Here is a 26,788-nt window from a genome sequence, read left to right on the forward strand (position 1 = left end):
TTATGCATAAATCCAGGAAATTACAAAGGGTTCACTTACTTTTTCTTGCCACTGTATATAAAACTCATCTGATAATCTGAAACATAAAATACTTTAAAAATTGTCTAATATGATGCAAACATTTTGATCAAAGGGCCAAGACAGGGACAAGACAGGGACAAGACAGGGGGGAATATTCTCCTCTGTGATATTAAAACCATTACATATCTGAACACTTGGAGCGCCCATCTCCAAAGCACATATTTGATGAAGAGAAAAGTGCCAACTGTGGCAGCCTTGGCAGAGGAGGAACAAAGCAGTGTAACTATCAGAGTCCCCTGTGAAATCTCAATGGATACCACAGAAACCGAGCACGTTACCATCTCAATTAAATCCACGCTGCTGTTCGCATTGATTTTAAAAGCCTAATGATGACTCGTTTAAGTTGCACATCTGTATGCGTGTGTTTATGGTACTGTTTCGCAGCCTGTGAAAAAAAACCCAAAATAAAACAAGAGAAAGCATGAACACGATGTGGCATCTGTTCTTTAAGTGATATATCACTCTATTCCACTTCATTTAGCATCACTCCATCAGAGTTAATTGGTTCATGAGGAGCAGTAATTAAGGGGGAATGGCCTTGTTTATTGCTGCGCTCCGTTCATTAAGGAGTGAGCCGTGTTTGCAGAACGGGTGACATTAACACACCCTTCAGAACAGCCAAGGGTCAAGAAGCTGACTTGGCACTTGTTCCCACTACATAGCTTAGCCACAAAATTGTCTATATTGTAAAAATTCATGAAAACAAAAAATGGTCTTAATTTAAGGTTAGGCATCAGGTTAACTATATGGTTAAGGTTGCCTAGTCACCCTGCCTACAGTATATGTATATACAGTGCATTTGGAAAGTATATTTTCACATTTTGTTACGTTACAGACTTTTTCTAAAATGGATGTAATTCATTTTCCCTCATCACACAAATTCATTTTCCCTCATCACACCATAATGACAAAGCAAAAACAGCTTTTTAGGAATTGTTGAAAATGTATATATATATATATATATATACACAGTGGGGCAAACAACTATTTAGTCAACCACCAATTGTGCAAGTTCTCCCACTTAAAAAGATGAGAGAGGCCTGGAATTTTCATCATAGGTACACTTCAACTATGACAGACAAAATGAGGAAAAAAAATGAATTTATTTGCAAATTATGGTGGAAAATAAGTATTTGGTCACCTACAAACAAGCAAGATTTCTGGATCTCACAGACCTGTAACTTCTTCTTTAAGAGGCTCCTCTGTCCTCCACTCGTTAGCTGTATTAATGGCAGCTGTTTGAACTTGTTATCAGTATAAAAGACACCTGTCCACAACCTCAAACAGTCACACTCCAAACTCTACTATGGCCAACACCAAAGAGCTGTCAAAGGACACCAGAAACAAAATTGTAGACCTGCACCAGGCTGGGAAGACTGAATCTGCAATAGGTAAGCAGCTTGGTTTGAATAAATCAACTGTGGTAGCAATTATTAGGAAATGGAAGACATACAAGACCACTGATAATCCTCCTCGATCTGGGGCTCCACGCAAAATCTCACCCCGTGGGGTCAAAATGATCACAAGAACGATGAGCAAAAATCCCAGAACCACACGGGGGTTAGTGTGACCTAGTGAATGACCTGCAGAGAGCTGGGACCAAAGTAACAAAGCCTACCATCAGTAACACACTACGCCGCCAGGGACTCAAATCCTGCAGTGCCAGACGTCCTGTCTCCCTGTAGCACTGTCTTAGGCGTCTCACAGTACAGACATTGCAATGTATTGCCCTGGCCACATCTGCAGTCCTCATGCCTTTTTGCAGCATGCCTAAGGCACGCTCACGCAGATAAGCAGGGAGCCTGGGCATCTTTCTTTTGGTGTTTTTCAGAGTCAGTAGAAAGGCCTCTTTAGTGTCCTAAGTTTTCATAACTGTGTAATTGATGTGTAGATATGTATAGTGTAATTGTTGTGTATTGATGTGTTAATGCAGGGCTCATCTGATGAAGAGACCTTGGTCTTAATCAGACTCCCTGCTTAAATAAAAGTTAATAAATAAAACAATTAAGAAAAGGACTGTATTTGGTACACATTACTAACTAGGCTAATTTCTCTGATAGTTGATGTACTGGTGGTTTTCCAGAACATGTGACAAGAGAGCATATCCACAGCCTTTCAGCAGGCTTGGCTTGGAAATGTCATGATAATTAAAACTCTTTAGCCCTTTACGATGTGGTCATTGCTTCTGCGGTTCTTTCTAGCTGTACACGGAAGGCGTTATAAAGATAGTGATTGTCTTGGACTGTAACTCACAAGTGTCTCTAATCGTCAATTACAGGCCTCTCTCATCTTTTTAAGTGGGAGAACTTGCACAATTGGTGGCTGACTAAATAATTGTTTGCCCCACTGTATATATATAAAAAAAATATGAAATATCACATTTACATAAGTATTCAGACCCTTTACTCAGTACTTTGTTGAAGCACCGTTGGCAGCGATTACAGCCTCAAGTCTTCTTGGGCATGACGCTACAAGCTTGGCACACCTGTATTTGGGGAGTTTGTCCCATTCTTCTCTGCAGATCAAATCAAGCTCTGTCAGGTTAGATGGGGAGCGTAGCTGCACAGCTATTTTCAGGTCTCTCCAGAGAGGTTCGATCTGGTTCAAGTCCGGGCTCTGGCTGGGCCACTCAAGGACATTCTCATAAACGCTTAGGGTCGTTGTCCTGTTGGAAGGTGAACCTTTTCATCAAGGATCTCTGTACTTTGCCCCGTTAATCTTTCCCTCGATCCTGACTAGTCTTCCAGTCCCTGCCGCTGAAAAACATTACACAGCATGCTGCTGCCACCTACCTCCATGCTTCACCCTAGGGATGGTGCCAGGTTCCCACCAGATGTGACACTTGGCATTCAGGCCAAAGAGTGTGATCTTGGTTTCATCCGACCAGAGAATCTTGTTTCTAATGGTCTGAGAGTCTTTAGGTGCCTTTTGGCAAACTCCAAGCGTGCTGTCATGTGCCTTTTACAGAGGAGCGCCTTCCGTCTGGCTACACTACCATAAAGGCCTGATTGGTGGAGTGCTGCAGAGATGGTTGTCCTTCTGGAAGGTACTCCCATCTCCATAGAGGAACTCTGGCGCTCTGTCAGAGTGACCATTGGTCACCTCCCTGAACAAGGCCCTTCTCCCCTGATTGCTCACTTTGGCTGGGCGACCAGCTCCAGGAAGAGTCTTGGTGGTTCCAAACTTCTTCCATTTAAGAATGATGGAGGCCACTGTGTTCTTGGGGACCTTCAATGCTGCAGACATGTTTTGGTACCCTTCCCCAGATCTGTGCCTTGACACAATCCTGTCTTGGAGCTCTACAGACAATTCCTTCCACCTCATTGTTTGTTTATTGCATTGGCATGCACTGTCAACTGTGGGACCTTATATAGAAAGGTGTGTGCCTTTCCAAATCATGTCCAATCAATTGAATTTACCACAAATGGACTCCAATCAAGTGATAGAAACATCTCAAGGATGATCGATGGAAACAGGATGCACCTGAGCTCAATTTCGAGTTTCATAGCAAAAGGCCTGAATACTTATGTAAATAAGGTATTTCTGTTTTCTATTTTTAACACATTTGCAAACATTTCTAAAACCCTGTTTTTGCTTTGTCATTATGGGGTTTTGTGTGTAGATTGATGAGGAAAAACATTTATTTAATCAATTTTAGAATTAGGCTGTAACATAATAACATTTTGAAAAAGTCAAGGGGTCTGAATACTTTCCGAATGCACTGTATCTACCTCAATTACATCGTACCCCTGCACATCGACTCAGTACTGCTATCCCATGTATACAACCAAGTTATCATTACTCATTGTGTATTTATTTATTGTTATTATTTTGAAATGTAGATTATTTCTCTCTACAGCTGTTGTTTACAAAGCATGTGACAAATACAATTTGATTTTGATTTGATTTCTGACTTTGTGGCTGTGACGACCCTTGGCACTGGAGGGGGGAAACGAAACTTTGCCTGCAGGTGAAAATACTAGTGAACTGCGCACGTTGAGTATGGTACAGAATGTCATGGGGAGAGTACTACTATTACAAAAACATTCTGTAGTCGACCCTCAGTCAGTTTCATTGAGGAGCTGGCCTGTTCACGTGTCCATGAAAAGGTGGTAGAGAGAGTTTTGTCAATATTTCTAAAGCTGCCAAATATGCATATACTGTACCTGAAAGTCTTACCAATTATCACTATTCAAGATACATTGACACACACCGAGAGAGACACAGAGACAGAGAGAGAGAGACACACCCAGAGTCTGAGTTGGTGAGAATAGAGCACCCTCTCATTTGCGTCAGTTTGAATCTGGTGTTGTATGGTGTGCTCCACTTTTGGGCCGCATTCCAGGCAGACTACATTTCAGTTGCCCGCTTGACACTCAACTACACCATAAGATTTAGTAATCTGATACCTGTCTGCTCAGTTGATGTGGCACTTAAATACTGGTAGATGTGCACAGTGCAACTGAAAAGTCATCTGCCTGGAACACCACCATGGTTTCCAACAATTACGACAGCTGAGGAGATATGACCTACCTCTCTCCTCCTGGACGCCCAGCACGTCTGTTTGACCTTCCACACCACCGCCGCCACCAGCAAAAGGGACAGGAAACAGCTGCAGGAGGACAACGGGACAACCAATCAATCAAACAATTAGCTAATCATCCATTATGTTATCCATTCATTCTACTATTTTACAATCAACCCTAGCATTTTAATATTTTCTAATTCATAGAATTGGTATGATGTCACAATGTGTCAATGTACTTTGCAGATGATTTGGTTGCCTTTGCAACTTCTTTGACTGTTTTCATTTCTCCATGTGCCTGCATAGAGCACTGCCTGTCTGTTTACCTTAGAGAAGATTACAAAAATGTCCGTCACAAGGCTAGCAGCACCGAACACTATAAAATAGACTTTAAGATTGAGTGGCTGGCTGCTGAAGTAAACCAAGTGAAATATGGGGAAATGGCATCAGTTGGACACCATCAATAACCCCAGGGATCTAGCGCATTCCATAGAGTGGGTCAGGGAGAGTAGGAATGGCCATGCACTTCTGACAGAAAGCACTGTCACACAGAGTGACCCTAATGCCAATGACATCTGGAGGTTAGATCACACAAAGCCCGTCTTTCAACCACAGCTTTTACAAGTCCTTTAGGCCAACGCACCAAACCGCCAAGGCAGGAAGTCAATTAGAGACACTTGTGAGTTACAGTCCAAGACAATCACTATCTTTATAACGCCTTCCGTGTACAGCTAGAAAGAACCGCAGAAGCAATGACCACATCGTAAAGGGCTAAAGAGTTTTAATTATCATGACATTTCCAAGCCAAGCCTGCTGAAAGGCTGTGGATATGCTCTCTTGTCACATGTTCTGGAAAACCACCAGTACATCAACTATCAGAGAAATTAGCCTAGTTAGTAATGTGTACCAAATACAGTCCTTTTCTTAATTGTTTTATTTATTAACTTTTATTTAAGCAGGGAGTCTGATTAAGACCAAGGTCTCTTCATCAGATGAGCCCTGCATTAACACATCAATACACAACAATTACACTATACATATCTACACATCAATTACACAGTTATGAAAACTTAGGACGCTAAAGAGGCCTTTCTACTGACTCTGAAAAACACCAAAAGAAAGATGCCCAGGGTCCCTGCTTATCTGCGTGAGCGTGTCTTAGGCATGCTGCAAAAAGGCATGAGGACTGCAGATGTGGCCAGGGCAATAAATTGCAATGTATCTGCAGATGTGGCCAGGGCAATAAATTGCAATGTCTGTACTGTGAGACGCCTAAGACAGTGCTACAGGGAGACAGGACGTACAGCTGATCGTCCTCCCAGTGGCAAACCACGTGTAACAACACCTGCACAGATTTTGTACATCTGAACATCACACCTGCGGGACAGGTACAGGATGGCAACAACAACTGCCCGAGTTACACCAGGAACGCACAATCCCGCCATCAATGCTCAGACTGTCCGCAATAGGCTGAGAGAGGCTGGACTGAGGACTTGTAGGCCTGTTGTAAGGCAGGTCCTCACCAGACATCACCGGCAACAACGTCGCCTATGGGCACAAACCCACCGTCGCGGGACCCGACAGGACTGGCAAAAAGTGCTCTTCACTGACGAGTCACGGCTTTGTCTCACCAGGGGTGATGGTCGGATTTGCGTTATCGTCGAAGGAAAAAGCATTTTATAACGAGGCCTGTACTCTGGAGCGGGATCGATTTGGAGGTGGAGGGTCCGTCATGGTCTGGGGCGGTGTGTCACAGCATCATCGGACTGAGCTTGTTGTCATTGCAGGAAATCTCAATGCTGTGTGTTACAGGGAAGACATCCTCCTCCCTCATGTGGTACTCTTCCTGCAGGCTCATCCTGACATGACCCTCCAGCATGACAATGCCACCAGCCATACTGCTCGTTCTGTACGTGATTTCTAGCAAGACAGCAATGTCAGTGTTCTGCCCTGGCCAGCGAAGAGCCTGGATCTCAATACCATTGAGCACGTCTGGGACCTGTTGGATCAGAGGGTGAGGGCTAGGGCCATTCCTCCCAGAAATGTCCGGAAACTTGCAGGTGCCAAACCTGATACTGACTGTTACTTTTGATTTTGAGCCCCCCTTTGTTCAAGGACACATTATTCAATTTCTGTTCGTCACATGTCTGTGGAACTTGTTCAGTTTATGTCTCAGTTGTTGAACCTTGTTATGTTCACACAAATATTTACACATATTAAGTTTGCTGAAAATAAATGCAGTTGTGTGAGGACGTTCTTCATACACTAAGTTGACTGTGCCTTTAAACAGCTTGGGAAATTCCAGAAAACGATGTCATGGCTTTAGAAGCTTCTGATAGGCTAATTGACATCATTGAGTCAATTGGAGTTGTACCTGTGGTTGTATTTCAAGGCCTATCTTCAAACTCAGTGCCTCTTTGCTTGACATCATAGAAAAATCAAAATAAATCAGCCAAGACCTCAGAAAAAAAATTGTGGACCTCCACAAGTCTGGTTCATCTTTGGGAACAATTTCCAAATGCCTGAAGGTATCATGTTCATCTGTACAAACAATAGTACGCAAGTATAAACACCATGGGACCACACAGCCTTCATACTGCTCAGGAAGGAGATGCGTTCTGTCTCCTAGAGATGAACATACTTTGGTGCGAAAAGTGCAAATCAATCCCAGAACAACAGCAAAGGACCTTGTGAAGATGCTGGAGGAAAGAGGTACAAAAGTATCTATAGCCAGAGTAAAACAAGTCCTATATCGACATAACCTGAAAGGCCGCTCAACAAGGAAGAAGCAAATGCTCCAAACCTGCCATAAAAAGCCAGACTATGGTTTGCAACTGCACATGGGGACAAAGATCGTACTTTTTAGAGAAATGTCCTCTGGTCTGATGAAACAAAAATAGAATATATATATATATATATATATATATATATATATATATATATATATATATATATATATATATATATATATATATATACACACACACACATCAATTACACTATACATACATATATACACACATATATACATACATATATACACACATATATACATACATATATACACACATATCCATATATACAGTGGGGCAAAAAAGTATTTAGTCAGCCACCAATTGTGCAAGTTCTCCCACTTAAAAATATGAGAGAGGCCTGGAATTTTCATCATAGGTACACTTCTACTATGACAGACAAAATGAGAGAAAAACATCCAGAAAATCACATTGTAGGATTTTTAATGAATTTATTTGCAAAATATGGTGGAAAATAAGTATTTGGTCACCTACAAACAAGCAAGATTTCTGGCTCTCACAGACCTGTAACTTATTCTTTAAGAGGCTCCTCTGTCCTCCACTCGTTAGCTGTATTAATGGCAGCTGTTTGAACTTGTTATCAGTATAAAAGACACCTGTTCACAACCTCAAACAGTCACATTCCAAACTCCACTATGGCCAAGACCAAAGAGCTGTCAAAGGACACCAGAAACAAAATTGTAGACCTGCACCAGGCTGGGAAGACTGAATCTGCAATAGGTAAGCAGCTTGGTTTGAATAAATCAACTGTGGTAGCAATTATTAGGAAATGGAAGACATACAAGACCACTGATAATCTCCCTCGATCTGGGGCTCCACGCAAGATCTCACCCCGTGGGGTCAAAATGATCACAAGAACAGTGAGCAAAAATCCCAGAACCACACGGGGGGATCTAGTGAATAACCTGCAGAGAGCTGGGACCAAAGTAACAAAGTCTACCATCAGTAACACACTACGCCGCCAGGGACTCAAATCCTGCAGTGCCAGACGTGTCCCCCTGCTTAAGCCAGTACATGTCCAGGCCCGTCTGAAGTTTCCTAGAGAGCTTTTGGATGATCCAGAAGAAGATTGTGAGAATGTCATATGGTCAGATGAAACCAAAATATAACTTTTTGGTAAAAACTCAACTCGTCGTGTTTGGAGGACAAAGAATGCTGAGTTGCATCCAAAGAACACAACATACTTTGGGGCTGTTTTTCTGCAAAGGGACCAGGACGACTGATCCGTGTAAAGGAAAGAATGAATGGGGCCATGTATAGTGAGATTTTTTGTGAAAACCTCCTTCCATCAGCAAGGGCATTGAAGATGAAACGTGGCTGGGTCTTTCAGCATGACAATGATCCCAAACACACCGCCTGGGCAACGAAGGAGTGGCTTCGTAAGAAGGTCCTAGAGTGGCCTAGCCAGTCTCCAGATCTCAACCCCATAGAACATCTTTGGAGGGAGTTGAAAGTCTGTGTTGCCCAGCAACAGCCCCAAAACATCACTGCTCTAGAGGAGATCTGCATGGAGGAATGGGCCAAAATACCAGCAACAGTGTGTGAAAACCTTGTGAAGACTTACAGAAAATGTTTGACCTCTGTCATTGCCAACAAAGGGTATATAACAAAGTATTGAGAAACTTTTGTTATTGACCAAATACTTATTTTCCACCATAATTTGCAAATAAATTCATTAAAAATCAGTAAAAAGGAAAACTGTATGGTACATACTTCTAGTTTTCACCATAACCATTTGTGTGCAGGCAATATTGTGTAAACTTAGATATGGCATAAACATTTCTGTGGCAGGTCTGATTAAATATGACCATACGTCAAGCATAGTCTATGACCGATTTCATCACAAATGTCTTAAAACTGTGGGAAAATAAATAAATGACAAAGTCTCACACAACCCTATGATGGCTGTAGCTCCATATTGCTGGCAGTAGTGTAACTAGGATGGTTGGGAACAGACTCTTCCTCTCCTCCAACACCACTCATTGGCTTAGCCATATTTCAAAACACAATCAGCCCAACATTCCACATCAAATCTATTAATTCAGCCAGCAATTAATCCCAAACGGGGTGACTTACTGCAGTAATAGGGAGAGAAGAGGGCTAACTGTTGCTATTCTATAGGTATTATGGGGAGGAGAGCGTGAAAGCTGATTCCACTCCCTGTCGTTGAGCATACTTTTCTTGGGGTTTCTTATACATTAATGGCTTTAGCTAAGTCATCTGCAACCAATGAGATTCAAACCAATGAGTTTGAATGGATATACACTGAGTGTACAAAACATTAGGAACACCTTTGTAATATTGAGTGGCGCCCCCCCCTTTGCCCTCAGAACAGCCTCAATTCTTCGGGGCATGTACTCTACAAGGTGTCGAAAGCGTTCCACAGGGATACTGGCCCATATTAACTCCAATGCCTCCCACAGTTGTGTCAAGTTGTCTGGATGTCCTTCGGGTGGTGGACGATTCTTGATACTGAAACTGTTGAATGTGAAAAACCCAGCAGCGTTGCAGTTCTTGACACACTCAAACCGGTGCGCCTGGCACCTACTACCAAAATACTTATTTAAGCGGTCTCCTTCCCTTCATCTACACTGATTGAAGTGGATTTAACAAGTGACATAAGTAAGGGATCATACAGTGGCTCCTCCTTTAAAAGTTCCAGCGTACTGCGGCGCAGCTTGCATGGTGCCACAGAATTCTATGGCACGTTATTTAAGCGTGAACCCCTGGTACCATTAATGCTAATTAGTACTAGTTTGACCACCAGAGGGCATCTTTGAGAAGCATTTGATAGCCTTCAATAATAGCTGTACTAGAGAATACGGGCACGCGGGAGACCGGGGTTCAATTCCCTGACGGGGAGGAAGGAGTAGGCTGTCCTTGTAAATAAGAATTTGTTCTTAACTGACTTGCCTAGTTAAATAAAGATTACAGTAAGAGCATAACATTTCAACACCCTCACTAATACCCAAACGGAGAATCAGTGAAAATAAAAATCTCACTGATTTATCAAGACCAGTCCCCTTGTCTCAGAGCAGCGCAAAACAGTGCTAAAATAGTTGTAGGCTTTTTCTTCAAATCATATTGCTTCTAACTTCAATATGCTCTTTAAATAAATAAGACCTACACCACTTTTAACAGCACATTACTCAACACTAGTGAGACTCATGTCGCCTACGGCATGCCTACAATATATCGAAAAATATGACGTGACTCTCCGCAAATAATTACATATAGAGGATTGGAGGATATTTCTGTAATTCAGTGATATTTATTCCCATTGTAATTCATTATGGATCCATAACTAAATAAACATCAGCATTTTGAAAGAGTATTTTTATCATTATTTTATTAATGGAAGCATAAAGATGCCATTATTAGTTACATTGTTTTAGTTTGAACATGCAGGCACTAAGAACAGAACAGCGGGAACGTTTCCCTAGTCAGCTCCATTATTAGTTACATTGTTTTAGTTTGAACATGCGGGCACTAAGAACAGAACAGCGGGAACGTTTCCCTAGTCAGCTCCATTATTAGTTACATTGTTTTAGTTTGAACATGCAGGCACTAAGAACAGAACAGCGGGAACGTTTCCCTAGTCAGCTCCATTATTAGTTACATTGTTTTAGTTTGAACATGCAGGCACTAAGAACAGAACAGCGGGAACGTTTCCCTAGTCAGCTCCATTATTAGTTACATTGTTTTAGTTTGAACATAAAGGCACTAAGAACAGAACAGCGGGAACGTTTCCCTAGTCAGCTCCATTATTAGTTACATTGTTTTAGTTTGAACATGCAGGCACTAAGAACAGAACAGCGGGAACGTTTCCCTAGTCAGCTCCATTATTAGTTACATTGTTTTAGTTTGAACATGCAGGCACTAAGAACAGAACAGCGGGAACGTTTCCCTAGTCAGCTCCATTATTAGTTACATTGTTTTAGTTTGAACATGCAGGCACTAAGAACAGAACAGCGGGAACGTTTCCCTAGTCAGCTCCATTATTAGTTACATTGTTTTAGTTTGAACATGCAGGCACTAAGAACAGAACAGCGGGAACGTTTCCCTAGTCAGCTCCATTATTAGTTACATTGTTTTAGTTTGAACATAAAGGCACTAAGAACAGAACAGCGGGAACGTTTCCCTAGTCAGCTCCATTATTAGTTACATTGTTTTAGTTTGAACATGCAGGCACTAAGAACAGAACAGCGGGAACATTTCCCTAGTCAGCTCCATTATTATAATAAATATATATTATAATAAAGCCTGTTTGTTATTTAGAATGATTTATTTCTGTTTTTAGAGGGAGAAAAACCAAAAACCTATAGCCATCTCATGGGTCTCCCAGCTGAGGCCGCCATGGGTATTGAACCAGCATCTGTAGCAATACAGCTTGCACTGCTATGGTCTTAGACCGTCGGGCCACTCAGGTGCTGTACAACGTGATTGTTCGGGAGTGGCCTACAGTTCTAAGAGCAAAATAATCCTAACAAAATAAAATAATAAAAACTTTAGTGTAACAACAGTTCTAGTAAGTGTTTTTTTAATTTTTTTATTTCACCTTTATTTAACCAGGTAGGCTAGTTGAGAACACGTTCTCATTTGCAACTGCAACCTGGCCAAGATAAAGCATAGCAATTCGAAACATACAACAACACAGAGTTAGACATGGAATGAACAAAACATAGTCAATAATACAGTAGAACAAAAGAAAACAAAAAGTCTATATACAGTGAGTGCAAATGAGGTAAGATAAGGGAGTTAAGGCAATAAATAGGCCATGGTGGCGAAGTAATTACAATATAGCAATTAAACACTGGAGTGGTAGATGTGCAGAAGATGAATTTGCAAGTAGAGATACTGGGGTGCAAATGAGCAAGATAAATAAATAAATACATACTGTATGGGGATGAGGTAGGTAGATGGGCTGTTTAAAGATGGGCTATGTACTGGTACAGTGATCTGTGAGCTGCTCTGACAGCTGGTGCTTAAAGCTAGTGAGGGAGATATGATTCTCCAGCTACAGAGATTTTTGCAGTATGTTCCAGTCATTGGCAGCAGAGAACTGGAAGGAAAGACGACCAAAGGAGGAATTGGCTTTGGGGGTGACCAGTGAGATATACCTGCTGGAGCGCATGCTACGAGTGGGTGCTGCTACGGTGACCAGTGAGCTGAGATAAGGCGGGGCTTTACCTAGCAGAGACTTGTAGATAACCTGTAGCCAGTGGGTTTGGCGACGAGTATGAAGCGAGGGCCAACCAACGAGAGCCTACAAGTCGCAATGGTGGGTAGTGTATGGGGCTTTGGTGACAAAACTGATGGCACTGTGATAGACTGCATCCAGTTTGTTGAGTAGAATGTTGGAGACTATTTTACAGATGACATCACCGAAGTCGAGGATCGGTAGGATGGTCAGTTTTACGCGGGTATGTTTGGCAGCATGAGTGAAGGATGCTTTGATGAAATATAGGAAGTATAATTTTGGATTGGAGATGCTTAATGTGAGTCTGGAAGGAGACTTTACAGTCTAACCAAACACCTAGGTATTTGTAGCTGTCCACGTATTCTAAGTCAGAGCCGTCCAGAGTAGTGTTGCTGGACGAGCGAGCAGGTGCGGGCAGTGATCGGTTGAATAGCATGCATTTAGTTTTACTTGCGTTTAAGAGCAGTTGGAGGCCACGGAAGGAGGGTTGTATGGCATTGAAGCTTGTCTGGAGGTTAGTTAATACAGTGTACAAAGAGGGGCCAGAAGTATACAGAATGGTGTCGTCTGCATAGAGGTGTACCAGAGAATCACAAGCAGCAAGAGCAACATCATTGATGTATACAGAGAAGAGAGTTGGCCCGAGGATTGAACCCTGTGGCACCCCCATAGAGACTGCCAGAGGTCCCGACAACAGGCCCCCCTTGACACACTGAACTCTATCAGAGAAGTAGTTGGTAAACCAGGCGAGGCAATCATTTGAGAAACCAAGGCTGTTGAGTCTGCCAATAAGAATGTGGTGATTGATAGAGTCGAAAGCCTTGGCCAGGTCGATGAATACGGCTGCACAGTAATGTCTCTTATCGAGGGCGGTTATGATGTCGTTTAGGACCTTGAGCGTGGCTGAGGTGCATCCATGACCAGCTCTGAAACCAGATTGCATAGCGGAGAAGGTACGGTGGGATTCGAAATGGTCGGTAATCTGTTTGTTAACTTGGCTTTCGAAGACCTTAGAAAGGCAGGGTAGGATAGATATAGGTCTGTAGCAGTTTGGGTCTAGAGTGTCATCCCCTTTGAAGAGGGGGATGACCGTGGCAGCTTTCCAATCTTTGAGAATCTCAGACGATACGAAAGAGAGGTTGAACAGGCTAGTAATAGGGGTTGCAACAATTTCGTCAGAAAATGTAAGAGAGGGTTCAGATTGTCTAGCTCGGCTGATTTGTAGGGGTCCAGATTTTGCAGCTCTTTCAGAACATCAGCTATCTGGATTTGTGTAAAGGAGAAATGGTGGGGGCTTTGGCGGGTTGCTGTGGAGGGTGCCGGGCAGTTGACCGGGGTAGGGGTGGCCAGGTGGAAAGCATGGCCAGCTGTAGAGAAATGCTTATTGAAATTCTCAATTATAGTGGATTTATCGGTGGTGACAGTGTTTCCTATCTTCAGTGCAGTGGGCAGCTGGGAGGAGGTGTTCTTATTCTCCATGGACATTACAGTGTCACAGAACCTTTTTGAGTTAGTACTACAGGATGCAAATTTCTGTTTGAAAAAGCTAGCCTTAGCTTTCCTAACTGCCTGTGTATATTTGATCCTAACTTCCCTGAAAAGTTGCATATCACGGGGGCGATTCGATGCTAATGCAGAACGCAACGGGATGTTTTTGTGCTGGTCAAGGGCAGACAGGTCTGGAGTGAACCAAGGACTCAATCTATTCCTAGTTCTACATTTTTTTTGAATGGGGGCATTCTTATTTAAGATGGTGAGGAAGGCACTTTTAAAGAATAGTCAGGCATCATCTACTGACGGGATGAGGTCAATGTCATTCCAGGATACCCGGGCTAGGTCAATTAGTAAGGACTGCTCGCAGAAGTGTTTTAGGGAGAGTTTGACAGTGATGAGGGGTGGTCGTTTGGTCGCAGACCCATTACGGACGCAGGCAATGAGGCAGTGATCGCTGAGATCTTGATTGAAAACAGCAGAGGTGTATTTGGAGGGCGAGTTAGTTATGATGACATCTATGAGGGTGCCCGTGTTTACGGATTTGGAGTTGTACCTGGTAGGTTCATTGATAATTTGTGTGAGATTGAGGGCATCAAGCTTGGATTGTAGGATGGCCGGGGTGTTAAGCATGTCCCAGTTTAGGTCACCTAGTAACACGAGCTCAGAAGACAGATGGGGGGCAATCAATTCACATATGGTATCGAGGGCACAGCTGGTGGCAGAGGGAGGTCTATAGCAAGCGGCAACAGTGAGAGACTTGTTTCTGGAAAGGTGAACCTTTAGAAGTAGAAGTTCGAATTGTTTGGGTACAGACTTGTATAGTAATACAGAACTCTGCAGGCTATCTTTGCAGTAGATTGCAACACCGCCCCCTTTGGCAGCTCTATCTTGGCGGAAAATGTTATAGTTAGCGATGGAGATTTCAGGGTTTTTGGTGGTTTTCATAAGCCAGGATTCAGACACGGCTAAGACATGCGTGTTGGCAGAGTGCGCTAAAGCAGTGAGTAAAACAAACTTCGGGAGTAAGTTTCTAATGTTAACATGCATGAAACCAAGGTTTTTACGGTTACAGAAGTCAACAAATGAGAGCACCTGGGGAGTGGGAGTGGAGCTAGGCACTGCAGGACCTGGATTAACCTCTACATCACCAGAGGAACAGAGAAGAAGTATGATAAGGGTATGGCTAAATGCGAAACAAACTGGCCGTCTAGCACGTTCAGAACAGAGTAAAAGGAGCAGGTTTCTGGGCATGATAGCATAGATTCAAGGCATAGTGTACAGACAAAGGTAAGGTCGGATGTGAGTACATTGGAGGTAAACCTAGGCATTGAGTAATGATGAGAGAGAAAGTCTCTAGAGACATTTAAACCAGGTGATGTCATCGCATATGCAGGAGGTGGAACAACATGGTTGGTTAAGGCACATTGAGCAGGGCTAGAGGCTCTACAGTGAAATAAGTAATACTGAAGTTGTGCACAATTATCCGTTTCTATTTAGGTTTATGTTGACAATTCATTATCAGTTAGAGACACAGTAGGACCAAAAAGCATATACAGTGCTCTAACTCCCCCTTGCGCTGGTCTGGAGCAATGAAGTGGTGACGCAGGGTATCGTACTAAACCACAAATGACCTCTAAGTCCCGCGGCGTACTTTTAAAGGAGGAACCACTGTAGCTTTCACCTGGATTCACATGGTTAGTTTACGCCATGGCTCAGTGTATGTATAATTGTGTGTGTGTGTGTGTGTGTGTGTGTGTGTGTGTGTGTGTGTGTGTGTGTGTGTGTGTGTGTGTGTGTGTGTGTGTGTGTGTGTGTGTGTGTACGGAGGGGCTGAGGTTCAGTATAGTGTATCGCATGAACATGGGGAAGAGGATTAAAAGACATCACAATCACTGGAGAACATAGCAGAAAACACCAGTAGCAAACTATGCGATCAGTACCAAATCCTCAGCACACAGTCCACAAATTACCAAAATAAATAAAGCCCAATTCCATCTCTACACCATAGGCTGATTTCTAAGGGAGACCAAACAGTGGATAAGACGATCCCATTGTTTACCTTTCTATCTGTGACACAGAGCACACGAAGCAGTGTTGTTTGTCACACTGCCTGGAGTATCCCTCAGGTCGCAGTGGCACAGTGTTGATACATTTTGAATTAATTGGGACAGCTGAAAGAGGCTTAATAGCCACTTAGCTTTGTATATTGTCTCTGTGCTGAACTTGAGCGAGAAAAGAAGCAGAGATGATTGCTAATCAGCTGAGAGAGAGGAAAAGAGTAATTGGACCAAACTGAACTGCAATGTCACCAATTCTAGTAGCATTGGGGCTGAAGGAGAAGCACCATAAACGCTCCTTCAGTATTAAAATAGTTCTTGCTCATTTAGGGAACCGCTCTGAAAAGGGTGAATGATAGAGAGCAACCACTCTTCAGATAAAAGCTGGTCAAATTAGTTTTTAGCAGTTAATCAGAGTCTCTTGAGCCTTGTTCGCATTCGCAGTTTGAAGTGATTCAATCCATTTTTGGGGATGGCATATCTGATTCGAATCCGTTCTTTTTCCTGCAGTCTGAACAGCCAAAAAGCACATGGATTTTGATATTTCAAGCCACCTTCGTAGGTGGTCAAATCTGATTTGTTTGCCATCAAGTGGTTTATCTTGTTACTTGCTAGCTACTCTGTTGACAGATTGACAAGAACATGTGGTCGCTAACTAGCTTGTTAATCGTTTACAAACAAATAAGTGACTGTGCTAGAAAGTTAAACAGCTACAGTACCTACCTAGCTACAGTACCTACTTAGCTACAGTACCTACCTAGCTACAGTACCTACTTAGCTACAGTACCTACCTAGCTACAGTACCTACCTAGCTACAGTACCTACTTAGCTACAGTACCTACCTAGCTAGTTGACTGCCCTGTGGCTAGTCAAAAATGTTTTGAAAGTTGGATCATCTTATCTTTTGAGACTTTAAAAGTGTTCTTACACTATGATTTTGAACATTCAAGGCAACTGGGAGACGTTCCTGGCAGGCATTGTTGTCACCATAGCTTGCTACATAACTGATAAGTGATAAGAAGCACGAGCACCACCAACAATTTGCCTATGACAACTAGAGTAGCCATGTCAGAAAATGACTGCTGTCTGAACACACACAAATCCGATTTGGTCACTTGTAACTTGCTGTTAGGTCAGTATTCTAAAAACGGATATGAAAAACAAAACTGACGTGAGCTTTAAGGCCTGCGGTGTGAACAAGGCTTTAGATTGCTACCCCATGTTGAGAGTTTAGTGGGAGGTTAAAATGAAGTGAGAACCTTCCAACCTTTTTCCCCCACACTTTAGTTGTTTTTCTCCTGCGTGCACATGTTAAATATACGCATGATGTACTGTAGTAGATAGGTGATTCTGTGACTTAAATGACAAATAGTGCAAATATAGCGAAAGTGTTTCCCCTCATGTGTCCAGCCTTAGTCCCAGCCTTTTCTCATCCAAACTTCTCCTTACTCAGACAACCAAAATAATAAAGTACATTTATAAATACCAAGGACGGATAAACAAATCTTGTCTATCGAATCCTGAATGCTGGTTAAAAGTGCATTCCAGCTGGTGTCTATTCCACAAGTTACCGCTGGCTAAATCTATGATGTTAAAATGCCTATTTGCGCAATCCACTGTCTCATCAGCCCTACCAGGCAAGTTATAAAGTTCATCTCCACTATAAAAATCATCTAGACATTATCTCACATTTCTTTTAGAATAACATTTCCTTTTCAACAGCGGAGATTTGTACAAACCTTGCTGTCTGTCTCTCCGATATTTGCAACATTCGACTTTGTCTCAGGCCTAACAACAACTAACAACACCCTGTGTCAATATATCCTCCAAACACTGGCTTCTCTGGCATCAAAACTTATATAAGCCCCTATTTCCCCAACTCCAGTCCTCCAGAACCCCCAACAGAACACATTTTTGTTGTAGCACTAGACCAACAGACCTAATTAAACTCATCACTGGCTTGATGATTAGTTGACAAGTTGAATCAGGTGTGCTTGTTGAGGGCTACAATGAATAAGTGTGCTGTTGGGGGTACTGGAGGACTGGAGTTGGGTAACACAGGCATAAGCCGCTAAAATATCTATAGCAGGGACCTCAAATCACATTTTATTGGTCACATACACATATTTAGCAGATGTTATTGCGGATGTAGCGAAATGATTGTGTCCTACTTCCAACAGTACAGTAATATCTACAAATCTAAAAGTAAAATAATGGAAGAAATAAGAAGTATAGAAATATTAGGACGAGCAATGTCAGAGTCCAGGAGTATAAATACACAGTGCCGTGAGAAATATTTCTTCCCTTTCTGATTTTCTCTATTTTTGCATATTTGAATCAAATCAAATTGTATTAGTCACATGCCTCAGGTGTGTAGACCTTACAGTAAAATGCTTGATTACAAGCCCTAACCTAGAGTGCAGTTTAAAAAATATGAATAAGAAATAAAAGGAACAAGTAATTAAAGAGCAGCAGTAAAATAACAACAGCAAGACTATATACAGGGGGTTCCGGTACGGAGTCAATGTGCGGGGGCACCGGTTAGTCGAGGTAATTGAGGTAATATGTACATGTAGGTAGAGTTATTAAAGTGACTATGCATAGATAATAACAGAGAGTAGCAGCGGTGTAAAAGGAGGGGGCAATGCAAATAGTCTGGAATGTTATGAGATCTTCAACCAAAACCTCATATTAGAGCAAGAGAACCTGAATTTACATACACCCAATTCCTCTGTGTGAAAAAGTAATTCCCCCTTAAACTCAATAACTGGCCGTGCCAACTTTAACTGCAATGACTGCAACCAAATGCTTCCTGTAGTTGTTGATCAGTCTCTAACATCGCTGTGGAGGAATTCTGGTCCACTCTTGCATGCAGAACTGCTTAAACTCAGCGACATTTGTGGGTTTTCAAGCATGAACTGCTCGTTTCAAGTCCTGCCACTACATCTCAATTGGGATTAGGTCTGGACTTTGAATATGCTATTTCAAAACTTCAAATGTGTTGCTTTTTAACCATTTTCATGTAGAGTTGATTGTGTGTTTTGGATCACTGTTTTGCTGCATGACTCAGCTGCACTTCAGCTTCAGCTCACAGATGGACGGCCTGACGTTCTCCTGTAGAATTCTCTGATACAGAGTAGAATTCATGCTTCCTTCTATTAAGGCAAGTCGTCCAGGTCCTGAGGCAGCCAAGCATCCCCAAACCACTACCACCACCGTGCTTGACCGTTGGTATGAGGTTCTTACTGTGGAATGCAGTGTTTGGTTTTTGCCAGGCATGATGGGACCCAGCATTGAATAGTCCTTAACATGGGTTCTTCCTAATTGAGTTTTGGCCTATAGGAAGGGAGGAGAAGAATGGAGGCTTGATCTGGCAGAGGAAAGGGAGAATAGCAATGGTCGAGGGTTTTTGATGCCCGAGATGCCTTAGATTTGCTTATTAAAGTCCCCAGCTACAATAAATGTGCCATCAGGATAATATCCAGTGTAGTTCCTTGAGAGCCATCTTGGTGTCGGCTTGAGGGTGAATATACACGGTTGTGATGATGACCAAAGATAATTCTCTCGGGAGGTAATGGGGATCGGCATTTGATTGTGAGGTATTCTAGGTCGGGTGAACAAAAAGACTTGAGTTCCTGTATGTTACCACAATCACACCATGAGTGGTTAATCATGAAACATACACCTCCGCCTTTCTTCTTCTCCGGAGTTCTTTATTCCTGTCATCTCAGGTGTCTATTTTGAAAGGGCCCTCTCAGACAACAGCTACTTTATCTGGCTGAAATCACTCAGTTCAGCAATGCCATGGCAACATATCAATCACAGTGACAGGGAGGCAGGATGGGAAGGCACTGTGGCATAGTCACACACACAAACACAGCACCAGATGGGCAGACTAGGTGTACTGTACAGTAAAGATAATTGCAGAAATATATATAGCTTGCCAGACACACATAGTCACACAAACAGGTGAATATATACTAAGAGAGAAACAGAAGACAGATGCTACAAGAGAGGCATGTAGAAAGGCCAAACAAACACGGCCAAATGAGCAAACAGCTGAACTGTTGTTAGAGTACCTAAAACCAGAGGATGACTGGTAAAATCTAGGATTGCATACTGTCCTAACTCAGGATTGGAGCAAGAGAACAAACGTAAAGCACTGAGAGTATTTAACTCTGAGGGAATAGATCTCTCTTTCCCTCCCCTCCTTTCATTTCCCTCCCCTCCTTTCTGCTGTCTCTCGACCCCTCTCTCCCTCCCTCGTCCCCCCATTTCTCTCTCTCGCTCTCTGTGGTGCCAGCTCCATCATGTCAGTGGGCTGTACCCTCAGCCTGCAGGGCTCTCCTCACACACTGAGGCAACGCAGCTCTGCCGCCCTGCCACTTCAGCTTTTATACACATCAATGGAGCACAGCCAACACACACACACCCACACACAGGCGCACACACACACACACACCGAAGCATGTAGACACAAACATGCAATGGACCTTGCACCCTCACATGCATAACCTACATTTACATAGACACATTCACAACCATGTTAACTTAGCCACCCCCTCTGACACATTAACAATTTTTTCCCTTTGCCTAAAGCCTCTTATCAAAAATCACTGAAGCTGGAGTCTTATATCTCCCTCTCTAACTTTAAGCATCAGCTGTCAGAGCAGCTTACCGATCACTGTACCTGTACACAGCCCATCTGTAAATTGCACACCCATCTACCTCATCCCCATATTGTTATTTATCCTCTTGCTCTTTTGCATCCCAGTATCTCTACTTGCACATTCATCTTTTTCTATCACTCCAGTGTTTAATTGCTAAATTGTAATTATTTTGCCACTATGTCCTATTTATTGCCTTACCTCCCTTATCTCACCTCATCTGCACACACTGTATATATACTTTTTCTATTGTGTTATTGACTGTATGTTTGTTTATTCCATGTGTAACTCTGTGTTGTTGTTTTTGTCACACTGCTTTGCTTTATCTTGGCCAGGTCGCAGTTGTAAATGAGAACTTGTTCTCAACTAACCTACCTGGTTAAATAAAGGTGAACTACAAAATAAATAAAACATCTACTGAGGCAACACAGGGAGGCCCATATACTGCTTCTACTACCAATTGGAAGCATCACACAGGACCCATGATGCACAGGGGAGGTTCTACTTAGTGTGATATAATTATAACTGCCCTTGATCACTGCAGTAAATGTAACATGGCATGATAAGAGTAGAGGACAAACACAGAGAGTGACAATATATCTAGAAATCAGCTGTTACATCTGCGAAGTGAAAAGTGCATGCTTCGAAAGGCGGTTGCTAAAGATGACAGTTAGTGAGGAGGAAGACCGTGTGCGTGCCAATGCGAAACATGACACAGTGGAAGAAGCTCTTGGAGCAACTTGACTGAACCACAAACTGGTTCTGAATGATGACATCTGGGTATGGTGGCCTAAAGGTTACCCACATCCGGCTCAGGACACCAGCACACAACTCACTCACAGAACACAACACACCGTCTGCTCATTCGGTGAAACTGTTTGACTGGCAGAAGTTAGCCTGGAGACAGCAGACAATTACAGATGTTAGATCTTGAGCCAGTTTTCTACAGCAGGAAAATAATCCTGCAGCGGCAGGAAATATGAATTATTATGTGGATTATAATGAATGGACATGTTTGTAGGGGTTGACACATTTTTCTTTCAATTATAAATCAAATCAAGTCAAATTTCAAAGTTTGCATTTATACTACACATTCGCAATTCTCAGCAACAAAAGAGTGATCAAATTAAGATCCTACATCTTGTGGTCTGTTCCTTTCCACCCACTCATTAGATATACACTATCCACAGGTAAGATTATGTGGGTGGTGCAAAATGACTCTCTCACACATGGAACACAAATCCTCCAGAACTTTTCTGCTGTTGTCTTTTTTATTAAGCACAAAGGGATTTACCATGGAAAATGTCACATCTAAATCAGTGGTTGTCAACCCTGGTCCTGGGGACCCAAAGGGAGGCACATGTTTGTTTTTGCCCTAGCACTACACACCTGATTCAAATCATTAAAGCCTGATGAGGAGTTGTTGATTTGAATCAGGTGTGTAGTGCTAGGGCAAAAACAAACATGTGCACCTCTTTGTTTCCCCAGGACCAGGGTTGACAACCACTGATCTAAATGGTACGTACCTGAAAAAGGTGACGAAAAACTGCACCAGGTCCATGATGCTGTTGTGCTGGGAGAAGGCGATCTATGGGAGGAAGGACAGAGAAAGGAAGTATGTGAGAAGGATAGGAAAGACATTGAAGATGTTACATACAGTGGACAGATGGATAATACCTTGATAAAACATATGTTGTTGACAAGAACACAGAAGTAGACAGAGTTTCCGTTAGAAGAATTCAAGACAGTAGTTCATGTAAGAGCACTACACTGCAAAGGAGTTCAAGAGGTCAAATGATCATCGAAACAACAATACAAATAATGTGTAGAAGATTTTAACGGGGGCTGAAATTCCTGATTTAAACTTCATTTCAATTTTCCTCATTAGGAAATGTGACCGAACGAGATTTGGGTCTTGGAGACGTGTCTCTTGTGTTTGTGTTCCAACGTGGGAAGCATTTGTACTTTCACACTGCCAAAACAGTACACACAGTTAGTCACTCACCCATCTAGATAACTTGAAACATTCTAACCAAGTCTTGTGTCTGGAAGTAGCCCGAACTAGCTAGCAAGCTAGCCAACTTCTTTTACCAATTAGCTTCAACCGGCTGGTGTGTGACTGTAGGAAAATTGGTTTGACTTTGAATAGCCCATCTCTGGGGCTAGATAAGACTGTCAATTCAATACACAATGTAAATGGGACAATATTTTCATGTTGCACACATTTTAGTCATCTTAGTAAATGCTTTCAATATTTGTATATGCATTTCTACTATTTATAGTTGGTTTGAGGTTTTTAGGTCATTGAAATTTGGCACTATTGACATTTTAAAATATTGTCCCATGTACATTGTGTAATTTACTGATGGTCCCCAAATAGTCCCATAGGGATACTGAATATCAAACCTAATTGACCATGGGTATTACGATCGGGTTGAGTGCAGCTGCGCTCCGAATTGATGAATACTTCGGTGCTGCCAGTTGTGGGTAGGATTTAAATAAACCCAACTCAAGGAAAACTGTTACAGTACCCTTCATTCCGTGACATAGCATTTTTTCCTCATTATTTTGCAAATCTCAGTTTTAGACGAGACTGACTGAATTTTGTTCTCCCTATTTACACTTTGTAGTCCATTTTGACAGTAGAATGAATGTTTGACTAATATCGATGTTGCATAGGTCGTTTTCTACCAGATAAGTTGTTTTCCCCACTCAGGTAATACCTCCCATCCTTTCTAAGAGTTAACGTCGTACTGTTGTCTATAATGCCAGGGGGGGTTTCAGTTGTAATCATGTACCCATTCGTTTGAACTACACTCTTAGATCTGCTATTGTTAGATCAAAAGAGAAGCCCACTGTGTTCTGTATCTATAACTGTTACTGGGGTCTAAGGTCCTCCAAAGGTCTACCGTCCTCCCTTGAGGAGTTAACTAGTTTAATATCCTGGGGGACCTAGTTCAGTTAACAGTCATTAAATGTTTTTTTATTTTTTTATTTTACATGATCTTTATTTTTGTGACCTTAATTGCATTTCAGCTATGGCAGCTTTCCCTGAACCTGATTTACCTTTAGGCCTTTTTAGAAATGTCTTCAATACTATTGTAGTTCATCATGCTCCCTTAAAAAAATTAAGGGTTAAAGGTTGATTGAATGCTTGGTACACTCCGGAATTATCAGAAGTCATTCATAAAAGAGATAATGCTTGTGTCAAGGCCAGGAACACAGGCTTAGGACCGGACTGGTAAGCTTTTAAGCAACTGAGGAATCATTGTGTAAGACAAATCAGAAAGGCTAAATCTGATTATTATGTAACTGCTCTATCGGATTGTAATGGGAACCCGACAAAAAAACTGGAAAACTGTAAATCCCTGAAGGATTCTACTTCCTCTTCTTTGCCACAACACATTAATTCAGACACTGGCCTCATTACAGAAAGAAAATGCATTGATGCATTTAAATCACCATTTAATTTCAGCGGACTATCTTTTTGAAATATTTTTTAAACCCATTCACAATGATATTAGGCTGGATGCTGATAGGGGAAACTTCCTGAATGATCAGAGAAATTATACTCAAAGCTTTTCTTTTAGGCTATTTGCAGAAAAAAAGCAATAGACAACAAGAAATCCACAGGGACCGAACTATTGGGTCCTGGTCTTCTTCAGTGTGCAGGGCCAATTATTGTTGGCTCAAAAACCCACATTTTCTATTGACATTTTTTATCAGGAAATATTCAAAAAATAATGGAAATCAGCTCTTGTGCTGCCACTCCATAAGAGAGGGGATCTTAATAATTATCGCTCCATTTCAAGGCTTCCTTGTCTAGCTAAGATTCATGAATCATTGGTAAATGTACAACTTTGCTCTTTTTATCTGGGAAATGTATTTTATCTGGGAAATTTATCTGGGAAATGTATTCAAGGTTTCATGATTATCTTAGTGACAGAACTTATGCCATCGTGATTGATCAGAATTTATTGAAGTGGATAAAGCTGTACCACAGGGGTCCATTTTGGGACCTTTTCTCTTCACTATTTACATAAACACCACTGGTCAATCTGTTAAAAAAATGTAAACTTAATCTTTATGCAGATTATACTTTATATAAAGTGCATTCGGAAAGTATTCATGCCCCTAGACTTTTTCCACAGACCCCTTCCCATTTTCTGCATTTTGTAACATTACAGCCTTATTCTAAAATGTATTAAATAGTCACCCCCCCACCCCCTCATCAATCTACACACAATACCCCATAATGAAAATGAAAAAACAGGTTTAGACATTTTTGCAAATTTACAAAAAATAAATAATATCACATTAACATGAGTATTCAGACCCTTTACTCAGTACTTTGTTGAAGCACCTTTGGTAGCGATTACAGCCGCGAGTCTTCTTGGGTATAATGCCACAAGCTTGGCACGCCTGTATTTAGGGAGTTTCTCCCATTCTTCTCTGCAGATTCTATCAAGCTGTCAGGTTGGATGGGGAGAGTCGTTGCACAGCTATTTTCAAGTCTCTCCTCGATCCTGACGAGTCACCCAGTTCCTGCCGCAGAAAAACAATCCCACAGTGCGATGCTTCCAACAACATGCTTTACTGTAGGGATGGTGCCAAGTTTCCAGACGTGACATTTGGCATTCAGGCCAAAGAGTATGATATCGGATTCATCAGAACAGAGAATCTTGTTTCTAATGGTCTGAAAGTCCTTTAGGAGCCTTTTAGTAAACTCCAAGCGGGTTGTCATGTGCCTTTTATTGAGGAGTGGCTTCCGTCTGGCCACTCTACCATAAAGGCCTGATTGCTGGAGTGCTGCAAAAGGTTCTCCCATCTCCACAGAAGAACAATTGCTCAGTTTGGCCAGGCGGCCAGCTCTAGGAAGAGTCTTGGTTGTTCCAAACTTCTACCATTTAAGAATAGAGGCCACTGTGTACTTGGGGACCTCCAACGCTACAGGATTTCTTTGGTACCCTTCCCCAGATCTGTGCCTCGACACGATCCTGTTTCAGAGCTTTACGGACAATTCCTTCGACCTCATGTCTTGGTTTCTGCTCTGACATGCACCGTCAACTGTGGGACCTTATATAGACAGGTGTGTGCCTTTGCAAATCATGTTCAATCAATTGAATTTACCACAAGTGGACTCTAAATTTAGAGTCTCATCGAAGGGAGAAGGGAGGAGGGGGGGGTTAATCCATTTTAGAATAAGGCTGTAATGTAGCAAAATGTAGAAAAGGGGAAGGGGTCTGAATATGATTATATACAGTGCCTTGCGAAAGTATTCGGCCCCCTTGAACTTTGCGACCTTTTGCCACATTTCAGGCTTCAAACATAAAGATATAAAACTGTATTTTTTTGTGAAGAATCAACAACAAGTGGGACACAATCATGAAGTGGAACGACATTTATTGGATATTTCAAACTTTTTTAACAAATCAAAAACTGAAAAATTGGGCGTGCAAAATTATTCAGCCCCCTTAAGTTAATACTTTGTATTGCTGCGATTACAGCTGTAAGTCGCTTGGGGTATGTCTCTATCAGTTTTGCACATCGAGAGACTGAAATGTTTTCCCATTCCTCCTTGCAAAACAGCTCGAGCTCAGTGAGGTTGGATGGAGAGCATTTGTGAACATCAGTTTTCAGTTCTTTCCACAGATTCTCGATTGGATTCAGGTCTGGACTTTGACTTGGCCATTCTAACATCTGGATATGTTTATTTTTGAACCATTCCATTGTAGATTTTGCTTTATGTTTTGGATCATTGTCTTGTTGGAAGACAAATCTCTGTCCCAGTCTCAGGTCTTTTGCAGACTCCATCAGGTTTTCTTCCAGAATGGTCCTGTATTTGGCTCCATCCATCTTCCCATCAATTTTAACCATCTTCCCTGTCCCTGCTGAAGAAAAGCAGGCCCAAACCATGATGCTGCCACCACCATGTTTGACAGTGGGGATGG

General features: G+C 42.1%; 1 protein-coding gene across 2 annotated transcripts in view; it reads right to left on the reverse strand.

Moving 5' to 3' along the window:
• LOC110532724 (attractin-like protein 1) overlaps positions 1-26,788 on the reverse strand; it is a 323,112-nt gene that overhangs the window by 115,538 nt on the left and 180,786 nt on the right. For both annotated transcript variants that reach the window (XM_036986147.1, XM_036986138.1), the window contains 2 exons: positions 22,364-22,425; positions 4,615-4,693 (listed from right to left, as the gene is read on the reverse strand). In XM_036986147.1, the coding sequence (XP_036842042.1) occupies positions 4,615-4,693; positions 22,364-22,425 (141 nt within the window). The remainder of the gene's footprint in view (positions 1-4,614; positions 4,694-22,363; positions 22,426-26,788) is intronic.

The sequence above is a fragment of the Oncorhynchus mykiss genome, chromosome 1 (genome assembly GCF_013265735.2).
Source record: "Oncorhynchus mykiss isolate Arlee chromosome 1, USDA_OmykA_1.1, whole genome shotgun sequence".
NCBI classification, from domain to species: Eukaryota; Metazoa; Chordata; class Actinopteri; order Salmoniformes; family Salmonidae; genus Oncorhynchus; species Oncorhynchus mykiss.